The sequence below is a fragment of the Diuraphis noxia genome, unplaced genomic scaffold (genome assembly GCF_037042655.1).
Source record: "Diuraphis noxia isolate RWA-SAM2 unplaced genomic scaffold, SU_Dnox_SAM2 contig0004, whole genome shotgun sequence".
Lineage (NCBI taxonomy): Eukaryota > Metazoa > Arthropoda > Insecta > Hemiptera > Aphididae > Diuraphis > Diuraphis noxia.
In genome coordinates, this window is record NW_028301714.1 from 59,891,571 (window position 1) to 59,904,389 (window position 12,819).

At 29.3% G+C, this 12,819-nt stretch overlaps 1 protein-coding gene and 1 pseudogene across 1 annotated transcript; both read left to right on the forward strand.

The window, feature by feature from the left end:
* The first annotated feature begins 4,058 nt into the window (after positions 1-4,058).
* On the forward strand, positions 4,059-4,955 carry LOC149056262 (52 kDa repressor of the inhibitor of the protein kinase-like). The gene is made up of 3 exons (XM_089226343.1): positions 4,059-4,146; positions 4,216-4,487; positions 4,580-4,955. The coding sequence occupies exons 2-3, from the start codon at positions 4,362-4,364 to the stop codon at positions 4,928-4,930; spliced, it is 477 nt and encodes a 158-aa protein (XP_089082469.1). The 5' UTR covers positions 4,059-4,146; positions 4,216-4,361; the 3' UTR covers positions 4,931-4,955.
* Positions 4,956-9,145: 4,190 nt separating this feature from the next.
* LOC107166955 (uncharacterized) lies at positions 9,146-12,023 on the forward strand (annotated as a pseudogene).
* Positions 12,024-12,819: the final 796 nt, after the last annotated feature.

Below are 12,819 nucleotides of genomic sequence, written 5' to 3' on the forward strand. Positions count from 1 at the left end.
ATATTACGTTAGGTCATTTATTTTTTAAATATAATATATTCGAGTTATTGTCATCATTTTTATTCGTGACAATATATTTATACAATTTTATAAACTGCAATATTTTTAATTAAATTATTATAGATTCACCGGCAGTGGAAAGCGGCTCAACTACATTATTTCCTGGCACGATTCGAATTTGTAAATAATTTATCACTTTACTGTGCATTTTGTGTGGGTAAAATTTGTGTAAGTATTTTATACTCGCATTTTTACTTTTCAGTATAGATTTATTATTACTAATTATGAATAATAATAGACATATTACTGAGATTCTTAAAAATTATAAAAATCTTCAGCCGACCTACGATTCGTTCGCGTTGGTATATAATTTTTAGCTGAGCCACCACCATTAATCAGAAGTTATAAATTTATAATTGCAAATCACACACCACACTGTCCAAATATTTCATTCAGCGAAGGTTTTTTAGTTTGGAAAGACCAGCAATATGTTTTGAACTCACAAAAAATAAAAACACTCTTTCTAATAATTCGGCCGATTCTTGTGTTTTTGAATTTATTTTATACATTAATTAAAATACCAACTTATATGTACTTGGTTGGTTTATATAGAAGTAGTAGAAGTGCAGCACACTCTTAAAAACGCAGATAATATAAAATTATTTCCTCTCCTCTGCATTATTTTTATACATTATTTTATATTTCAGATGTGTATATATAATAAGAGCTCGTTTTAATATTCAACACGGCAAAACTTTTCTAAAATAATGTGTCTTCAAGATAGAAACGGCCGGAATAATTTTTTTTCAAAAATTCATCGAATCAAAACATTTAAAAAATCATCGACTTCATACTTACTGCAGTAAAAAGTTACTGTTAATTTGAAACATTGAAGTTTTTATAACCACGAGAAATTTATTGAATGGTATAAAAAAATCTAAGTATTCAAAATTACGGTATTATAAAGTATACTTATTTAAAATTCCAAACATCAGAATTTGAATATAGATTCTTCACTGAAGGAAACAATATGAGGGTGAGCTACTTTTTGGTGAATCACCCTGTATATTATTATTTTTATTGATTCCATGGAAATATTCATAAACGACCTTTTAGAAATTTGTTTTGTTATTAATTTATTATCAATGAAGTTATATTACTTATATGGTTTTTGTTTCATATTGGCGTTCAATTATCTACGACTAACGATAATAATAAATTCATATCATAATTTCTGAGGTTAAGGTTGATTCAATATGAATTCGTGAGTGCATAAAATAATTGTGTAAAAAATACAAGAACAAGTCATAAAATTGTATATATTTTCAGAGTAATATTATTAAACCATAACCTTTTTTTCTAAATCAATTGCATTATAATTGATTGTATTACTTTTCCTAAGAGCTTTATCCGCTTAAAATATACACATTTTTGAATCGTTTTAAAACGGAATGTGAATAACTTTGATTAACAATAGCTGTAAGTGTTGATCGAATTACGATTGAACCCTAAGCATAAGTAATAAAAAAGTTTATCTTATTTAAAAACAAAAAAAAAACCTTTTGAATCATTAATTTGTACGCGAAATACATGTTCGTTAGAAAAAAAAAAAATTAATTGGAAGATCCAGTCGACAATACAAAATTACACAATAACTCCGTGTGCATCGCGTAATAATAATAAATTAATATTAAAATAATTTTTAAGAAACAGTACAGATAAGATTGTTAGATTTAAATAAACCGTTTCCCTTCTCCTTGATTTTAACTATCGAGAGTATACGCAAGTATTGACATTGCAGATTGTTAGCAGTTTATCTTTTTAACGAGACTTTTAAAAAATTTACATACATTTACGCAGCTCTAAGGCATAAAAAAATACAAAAAAAAAATGACACTCAGCGATTTCTTTTTCTTTTGCCATTTTTTTAATCGGATCGGTTGACGCGCCAACATGACGTCGTATATTATATAATTTATAGGTTATCAGGTATCCATCACAATATTCTAAACGTGCCCACTAATTCAAATTAAATAAAGGCGACTATTGCACTTTTTTTTTTTTGTAATCGTATTATGATAATGTAAGGTACGCAAATATTTTTTACGGATGTTAAAAAATCTTTTTAATCCTGAAATTGTATTTATATATTTAAATACATATAGACACAGATTAATCAGAGTTTATTGAATAATTTAATTTTTGACATCGCTATACTCAAGCATAAAAATATAAAAACAATATTTGAAGTGGCAAAATACTCAAAACATAGTAATAGGTAAATAAGCAGTGGCAATTCTAGCGTACTGGCAACTACCCGTACCGAATTGTTTGATGTCCGCTAATTCAAAAGTGTCGTTTTGATAAGTAAAGCAAAGAATTATTAGTTGAAAGAATGAAAATATTTCATTGATTTTTTATCATTCATATTTTACACCTTGTTAAAATGATTTATTATTTTTAAATTTATCAGTTATACAAACGTTACCAGTTCTCACTAATTACGTGAATACATAATTTTTTTTTTATATAATACTTAAATTTTAAAAGAATAAATTGATAGTATATATTGTAAGATATTACAAATAATATAATATATATTCAACATAAAGTAGATTCTTTTTTGTTTATAAGAATAAAGAAAATGTATATATTTTTGGTATTTATATTCCATCAGTAAGGAAAAAAAAATTTGGTATTAGGGATTTTAAGTTGGCTAAGCTTACTTATAAATAAATTTACATTCGTACAAAATTTAAATCGTAAAACCACATCTGTAATCCTTCAGGTGTTACACAACTCTGCAGGATAGATTCGTTAACATATTATAATACGTTTTAGATTAAATTTCCATTTTTCTTAGTATATTTTTGAAATTTATGACACATCCTTTTGTTTTGAAGCGCACCTACGTTTCATTCGTGTATTATATATAATAAAAAATCATTATTTTAAATCAATTTAGAATTAATCGGGAATAAAACACTTTTTATAAATAATGTCTTACTATCATTAAAACATGGGACGTTGAGGTATTTAAACCTATCAAACTAAACCATTCTTTAAATTAATTATATTTTTTTTACATTTAAGTATGATGTGTGTATGGAACGAATCTATGGACTTCATTATTTCAGACATTTATGTTTCGTTAATTTGATTTAGTCATCTTTAAACTATATTAACTATATTTAACTGTATTCATTATTATTTATTTAAAAAAAAAAATTGATTAATTCAATATAATTCAATATTGATTCTAGGTAAACCGTTGTACTTTAAAATAATTTTCCCATTTCATTAAAACATTGAACGATTTTTTTCTGAGTGTAGCTTTTAATGGCGTTATCCATTTTTAAATTGTTTAACCAATGAGACAACTTTATTATAGGTATGACCAACCTTAGGTATTTCTTTAGTATTATGAAATATTGAAACCGTAGACTTTGTAAGGTGATTACCAAGCATGTCAGCCCTCTTTTATCCTCTTTAATGCGCATTTATTCAAATTTTGACTGTTGAAACTTTCATGTATACTTAAGGTTCATATTTACAAACATTTGGATTTTATGTGCCATTTGTGGAGTGTCTTATGGCTCTACAGGCTTATTTTTTATATTTAAATGAAAACCACACTTTTGCACTGTAAATTGTAAATACCTTAATAGCATATGATTTTTTTGGAAATGTTGACATATCTATATATAACTAAATCAAACGAATAGGTAGCTACTGTAGTTATCAAACTTTATCTACAAAATATAATAGTCCTAAATAATGGTTTTACACAAAATAAAAATGTATTATTTATTATAGGTACTGAGATGATTTTCACAAATTATTAAATCTAAATTTAATTTTTGTGGAAAAAATCCGACACTTAAAACTGTGTTTTACCGCATAAGCGCAACTAGGGGGGGGGGGCTTAGCCCCCCCCCCCCCCAAACTTGTAATAGCCCCCCCAAAAAATATTTAGTTATTTCCTAAAATATTAACGAGCTTTTTAATATTTTACTAAAATTCTTTTTTTTTGGAAAAACTGGAAAAAATGTAATAATCGAAGTGCTGAACATTTTTCTCAACTTTGGGATGATATCAAAAAATTTTGTTTTGAACATAATATTTCAATTAATATCCCATTACAAGGTAACAACTTACACTATAATATTATACATCAGTTTAAATGTATAAAATACAGTTTAATGATATTAGCAGGATTAAAAAGACTCAGAAAAGAACCTACTTACTTAAGTGACTATGATGTAACTTTTTCAACTGCCGCAGAACAGTCCAACAATTATTTAAGCGATGATGATTCGAATAAAAAAGAATATTGGAAATTAAACGCCTTCTATGTCATCATGGACTCAATTATTTGCAGCATGAAAATACGATTTTCTGAAGAAAGTTTATGCCTTGCTACTTCTGCTGATAGACTAATGCAATTTGATTATGAAGGAAGCTCATTCCTGGTTGAACATTATAAGGTAGGTTAAATTTATACAAACCTTTTAGTATTTATTATTTACAATGTTTACAATGTAAAACATTTCATAATAAAAATAAAATGTATTTTCAGGATATATTAAACATTAACGAAAATAATTTAAAGAGCGAAATGCTGGTGTTCAAAAATGTTATTGGTGATAATTTAAAGGACTTCAATTTTATAAAAGAAAATTTGAATAAAAAAGTGTTTCCAAATTTATATTTAATGATACAAGTAGCCATTACTTTGCCGATTTCATCCGCCACATCAGAACGCTCTTTTTCAGCTATGAGGAGGATAAACACATATTTACGGTCCACAATGAACCAAGATCGGTTCAGTAATCTATCAATCCTGCATATAGAAAAAGACATCGAGATTCCAATTGAACAAATATTACAAATATTTATTGATAAAAATAAAAGAAAAATGAAACTTTGAATAAATAAATAGATTTTGTTGTGTACTTGTGTTATATTTTTTAATGAATTTTTAGGGGGTGTGGGGGCATCGCCCCCACGGGTTACTTTTCATATAATGTTAGGTGGGGCTACAGCCCCCCCAACATTTTAGCCCTAGTTGCGCCACTAGTTTTACGTCGCATTATTTAATACCTAACCAGCATAAACGCGACCTCACTTATTACTGTGATTAAAACTTGAGGCTTACTATTTTTTGGACTATTTAGAAAAAACATGCAAATGCATATAAACCCGGGCCCTACTTATTAGTTATCTCATCATATTACAGTAAAACCTCTATATAATGAACAATCGTGTAGAATGAAAAATATCCATTTTAGGGAGATGTCCACTTTATTGAGAAAACCTCTACATAATGAATATTTGCGAAAAATCGCTAAATGTCCACATTTTGTAGAGACACTATAAAGAATTGGTTATATATTTACATATACATACATTAAAGTTGACACATATTTATTTATTGTTTATTATATCATAAACATACAGTATACAGCATATTATTACAATATGTATGTATTTAAAAGTGTGTATAAAAATGTTTATAAAAATGTATAATGCTTCTTTAAATTTTTCTGCTCTTTGCAATGATATTATATCCATTTATGAAAGACAGTTATTAATTTAACAGTAAAACATATTATAATAACAGAGTGCTACCAATACTCCGACGAACTTAGGAAATTCAATATTCCAACCAACATGAATGAAGCATTAGAACCAGGCATCGAAAACATCGCAAATATGTTAACTTTACTAAAAAAAAACCTACCTATACAATTCAATTTAAACCTTCTGATAACGTTAACCATAATATGAATGTTAGTGGAAATCACACAAAATTAACACCATATTATTATATTAATTGTATAATTTTAGTTCAAGAAATCACTCATTATGTATTAAACAAAAAACTAATAACCTTTTACCTTTGCCGTTGACGTTTTTAAGTTCAAAAAAAAAAAAACTCTTAATTTTAGTACCAGTTTTTAGTGTCCACGTCTACTGAGGTTATAACTCCTATTATGTGCATACATTATTGCCGGGGAATTTAAAACGTGTACACGATTGGGAAGGGTCCGATATTGAGAATTCTCCATTAATATATGATGTTTCACTGTAATAAAATATGGTTATGTGATATAAAAATTGAATTCATAACGAATGTATAATATTTTTTAGTAGGTACTTACGTATTATAACACACTCTACGTTCGACTCGTACAAATTTTCCAATTAATTATAAATGTAAATGGCAGTGCACACAGTATTAAACTGTAATACATATTATTGTAATTCGATATGTTAATAATTTATTATGCGTCTGTTTACATGTAGTCATGTATAAGACATATACACGAGCACATGACGTCAAATCATCAACATCTGCCAAATTATATATAATTGCATTGTTCTCAAAATTATATTGTGTAGGTATACCATCATAATAATGTATGTAGTTTATAATCAATTTCCTCCGACTATATCACGTTCCCATCGTCGTACTGCAGTCTCAGTCTCCATTCTCCCATCATTTATTTATTTATTTATTCGTATGGCTTAACAAATCAACGTGACAGCAAATATTCTTATTTTTAATGATGAGAAAAAACAAAAAACGAAACAAAAAATTAAAAGATGAAATAAAATATAAAACTTAAAACAGAAATAAAATTAAATTGAGATTGAAAGGTTATAAGGATTTATGACATATATAATATAATATAATTTAATATAAATTGTAATGAAGCGTGAAAAGTTCACAGGTGTACGTCCAGTTCCCTTATCCACTTTACTGCTTCCGGTGTTATCGCATGGATTCCTTCGATACCCTGGTTGAATTTCCTTAATTGACATTCCTTTATAATGTGATTTATGGTTTGTCTATCGCCGCCGCAATCGCATGCTGGGCTGACTTGGAATCGCCTTTAAACATCACATCAGGGCAACGACCATGGCCTGTTCGAAGATGATTTTGTACAGACCACTCATCATGTCCAGACAGTTCCATACCCAAAACTCCTTGATTTGGGTCCAGCACCATGTTTTTGTTTTTGATTGGTAAAGTAAAATTATTCCATTCATCGCGTCGGCACTTATTAGTTTCAAATCCTGATCTTATTAGGTCTTTGGCTGTCTTCCAAGGTGGTTTCCTTGATTTTAGTCTGAGTGTAGTGTACTCTCCAATATAATTATTATTATTATTTCTGCCTTCTTGCTCGCCTTTGAACCCACACATGACCTTTTCATCCACTTGTCACGGGGATAGGTATATACCGTTTCCTCATTCTTACGAAACGTATTATAATATACATTATTATTGCCTATTATATATAATATAAATGTATATGTAAGCGCGCGTTTCTCGTCATTTAATTACGTCTCGAGTAGGCAAGTAGTATTGTGATGATAATAATAATAATACGTTCATACATGTTTGTCGATATACTATATTCATCATCGTCGGTGTTCTATATTATAATATTATTACTGTTAATGTTAAATGATCGGCTGTGTCGACGCCGCCACGCCCAAATATTACTCGACATAAATTATACCTCTGTACGTGTGCTTTTGTAAACATTTATCGTCGTTAAAACAATAATTATAACAGTATCTACTGCGATGCAGCTTCGTATGTTCTCTAGTGCGAACGGTTTATATAATATTACGTTTCTAAATTTCTAATTGGAAGATGGAGACAATCTAGAGTAATAATTTATGCCATATTTATGTATTAGAATACCACTTATTTTTTGAGAATCTTCAATGTTGATCTCCCAAAAGTACCTACCAACTAGATGATAACATTTTTTTTACTAGAAACCTCAATCAAAATTTATAATTAGACCATTTTTCTATTAGTAATCGTGTCTCCAAACACTAAATAATAAGACACAATAAGCATCATTGTAAAATCAATACATGCATAGCTACGCTAAATACAATTGTTTATATTATATTTTATATTTTAGGTCATATATATATATTTATATATGACCTAAAATAAAACGCATATTATAATATCATACTGCTCTCAAATTATAATTACATACCAAGCAGACTTGACTTCGTAAAAAGTCAATTCAAAATTGTAATGGCTACAATCGTTACATAAAATGACAGCAACTATACGGGTGACCACTGGCCAGTCTTTTACTTTTAACCGTTTGTTTTTGGAACACCATTTTTATAATATTTCAGTTTATTTTTTAAAGTGTCGCTTGTTTTTCTTAACTCCTGTTTTAGAGTAATTTATCTTACGTGTGCGTATAAAGACATTTTTGGCGAAAACACTTTTAAGATAAAATCAAGACACTGTTATACTTACTTTCTTATCCAGTACTCATTATCGTGGCCAGCCGAGAAATAGTAAAACTTTGTCCAGGCAAAAGAGATCTCACTCTCAAACATCCTGCATTACTCGTTCTCCATGGTCAGTTTTTCGAGAGTAAAGTAAATTTAGAGTTATAGAGTGTAAATTCTGTAGTAAGGCCTTGTTTAATTATATTTTTGTGCAGTAGTTGGTTGGTCACCAAAAGGAGAAATTAAATAAGGTAATACTGCAGGTGTCGCTAGTTTACTCATTCGACGGTTTGGGAATCAGAAACCAAAATAGTATAATTATTATATATTCCAAGCCTTTGTGTGGCGTATCCGCGACAAATGCATTAATTATACATTTGAAGAAAAATATTTCAAATTATTTATTCATTACGTTATATTTTATTTTTATTTCTTTGTAAATGATGATGTATAATTATTTTTAAAAAAAAACTCCCATACTAAAAACAGAGGCCGTTGGATGATAATGGCAGTATTTAATTACACATCGGAAACGAAGAAGTAAAACGATAAACAAATAATTATAAAAAGACTAATTTCTACTTAAATATTTGACGGTTTGCTGGAGTTATGTATATTTTGTTAAGTAGATTAGTGGCGATGATGAATTCCATTGAGGCGGAAATTGAGTTTATTATAATATTATTTAATCAGCTGAGAATTAACAAACATCATTTATCGCCATAGTTACGTGTCATTAAACAATTCAAATTTATTTTGTCAATAGTATAGTGTATACTATCACAATATAATATAAAAATAAAAATAAAAATTCAGAAAACCATACATAATATTAAGACTGATTGCAGTCAACAAATACATTTTTACAATGTTTTTATTTACAATAGATTTTCTTAAAAATAGCGCCATCTCAGCTCCGCTCTTTTTTATCATTTACATAGTTATGAAACGAAAATTAAAGATTGCGTCGAAAAAGATGAAAAACGCCGAATTGGAAGAGACCTGCGTACCGGAAGTAATAGACTTTGAAAATATGTCTGTTGAGAATAAGTTAAAAAAACTTGTCAACGAACTTCATAAAATTGAAACGTATATAACAACACCTGAAAGAACGTTAAACGTTTTACATAACTGTTTGACGGATATCCAACAACTAAGGCTCAAAATATGTAAAACGTATCACGCCGAACAGGTCGAACTCGGTAACGCGATCTCATGGCTAGAGAAATCTATGGTCACTCGTGGTCGGTACAAACCAGTGGCTCGGGAGGAAGACAAAATTGACAGTCGCGATATTAACGACATGAAGAGAGTAATCAAACGATTAATGAAGAAGAAAGCTTCCGACTACGTATCGATAGACGCTGCGGAAAATTCGACGGACATCATTGCAGATAGCGTTGCAGAAAACGACGACACCGATGTGAGCGATAACGTTACATCTCAGAACCCTGCAGCGGAAGCAATCAAAACAGAAACGATCAAAATTCCGGATGTCAATTTAGAGAAAATATTAGAGATTAGGCATATGGTTGATCGGTTTTTGCCGATCGTGAAAACATGGTCCCAAAAACTGTTTGACGATATGTTGGAGACGATGAAAATGGTGTACGTGACGTTTATGGTCGTTCGTCGTTCGATATTCAGCCAAGACAGTTGGAAAAACACGATAAACCCAGCTTTATCCAAACTGTCAAAGAAATTGATTTTCATCCAGACCAGAGTCGACGACAACGACGGCTTAACGTCCATTGATTTGTCGTTATTTCCTACTGTTCTGTGTCCGTCCTGTCCACAAGAGCCCGGCGGCTCGATGGGATATTTTTCCAGGTTCACTGCGGCTGTAAAACAGATGGCAGTGCGACGGTAAATTCACGATTCCGCATTATACTATTCCGCATATACCTTTTCATTCACACGATTCCGCACGGAACTATTTTGTGACGTTGCCGATTGTATTATAAAAATTATTTTAAACCTAAAAATCGTTGGTATTAATACTACATAAAATAAGTCATACTATAACACTATTTTGGTTTTTCCTTAAACACTAACTTATCTGATTAGTCTACAGTTTATTACATAATATATATTTTATCTGGACGCATCAGTTATTACCTGTTCGATATCCGTTCGTACGTATATTGCGATCGCATTATTGTGTTTTACTGTTATCCGTTGACTTTTAAATCGTGTGGGGGTTTAGAATTTAAAATTAATAATTTAAAAAATTCAGAAATTCATATAATAGTGTCCGAGAGAAATAAGGAACTTGCCGTTGTTAATGGTTATAAACATAGATTTGTAGCTGCGTTATCCCAGCACCCGTACTTTCGAAATCATAAATTATAATCAAACAGTATTATGTACTTTATTTTGCACAATTTTGTACAACCAAAATTAAATTTTGTACAACCCTCAAACCCCTACAAATTTCATCTTAAGGGTGCCGCGGTATTATAGCTGTGCTATCAATAAATATAAAATACGATTTATTTATATTTTTAATCATGACATTAACAATTTTCAGAATATTAAAAATCGTCTCGATAAAAACCTAGCAATTTTGTTAATCAATCTTAATCCATTTTTAAAATTTAAATCCCTCAAACCAAATTACTACAGTGTTGTCTTGATGTTTTGGTCTAAAAGCCACTTTTTTTACACAAACTACAGCCCTTTATCTAATTATGTTTTAATAATATTTATTAGTGTATTTATAGCCATGTAGGAAACACAATTTTTATTTTTGACAATATTATACTACAATATAAATTTGAAATATAATATTAAACTTATAAATTAATAATAAATTATAATTTTAGAAGGGTGGGCGATTGCCCCTCGCCCTATCTACGAGCCATAGACTCATTATAAGGGCTCGGAAGTTAATGCACTAAAAACTACCGAAATATGTATGCGCTAAAAAATCCTGATATATGCGCTTAAATATGCTTAAATATATTTTTTTTTAATTTTTAAATACAAGGAAAAAAATTTTTATTTTAATTTCTTTGTCTAATGATTAAAAAAATTATCGAATTTATTATTAATTTATAAGTTTAATATTATATTTCAAATTTATATTGTAGTATAATATTGTGAAAAATAAAAATTGTGTTTCCTACATGGCTATAAATACACTAATAAATATTAAAACATAATTAGATAAAGGGCTGCAGTTTGTGTAAAAAAAGTGGCTTTTAGACCAAAACATCAAGACAACACTGTAGTAATTTGGTTTGAGGGATTTAAATTTTAAAAATGAATTAAGATTGATTAACAACATTTCTAGGTTTTTATCGAGACGATTTTTAATATTCTGAAAATTGTTAATGTCATGAATAAAAATATAAATAAATCGTATTTTATATTTATTGATAGCACAGCTATAATACCGCGGCACGCTTAAGATGAAATTTGTAGGGGTTTGAAGGTTGTACAAAATTTAATTTTGGTTGTACAGAATTGTACAAAATAAAGTGCATAATACTGTTTGGTTTAAAGTTGAAATTTGTGAAAAATAACTGATCCGGGTGCTGGGGTAACGTTACCGCGGCACCCGTAAGATGAAATTGCAATTTGAAGGGGTTTGAGGGTTGTACAAAATTTAATTTTTGTTGTACAAAATTGTACAAAATAAAGTACATAATACTGTTTGATTATAATTTATGATTTCGAAGGTACGGGTGCTGGGGTAACGCAGCTTAGATTTGTTGGTGTTCGCAAATTTGATCAACTTTTAAAGTGGCGCTGCTCTTCTGACAAAAATTGCACTACGTTTATTTTTTCAAATTCGGAAAAAAAATTAGTTCTCGACTCAAAAGGTATACATAGTCATCCGGCTAACACTCCTAATAAAATAGAAAAACAAGTACTCAGAGAAAACTTTAAGCGACGAGCAGAGGGAATCAGTTTTTAGTAAACCTATCAAAATCATTCGTACAGAATTACTCCAAACTCCAGAATCATCGGCAATTAGACACCAGGACATTAAATCCGTTAATAAAGCAATGTATGAACAACGAAGAAAAAAATTTCCTGTACTTCCAACATCATTATAGATAACGCTTTACAACAACTGAGAATTTTAAAAACTGATAAATGTTTCACGTATAAAAATTAACAATTTATCTATGCTCCGGCAGATAAAAATTTTATTTGCCTTACAACTGTTCAAAATATTAACTTCTTGACTCAATTTTGTTCAGAATTATTTTGTGATGGAACACTTTTTTCAATTTGTCGTTTGCTTTCGTTATTTCATATTTTATGATAAAATTCTCCGCAATAATGTTGTTTTACGATAAAATCGTGATACAACAATATTTCCGTTGCTTATTAACGTATTTATTTGCCTAGATATTATATCGTTGGAGAAAAAATATATCAAATAATATTATACAATCGAAACGCTTCGAATGTAAAATTAAGTATGTCTCATAGACGTAACGCGCGAACATAATATTATTGTGTACCGACCTACATAAACTGTATAAATGCGGGCTTTGCGAAAACCGGAAATAAGGGTGGCACTAATTA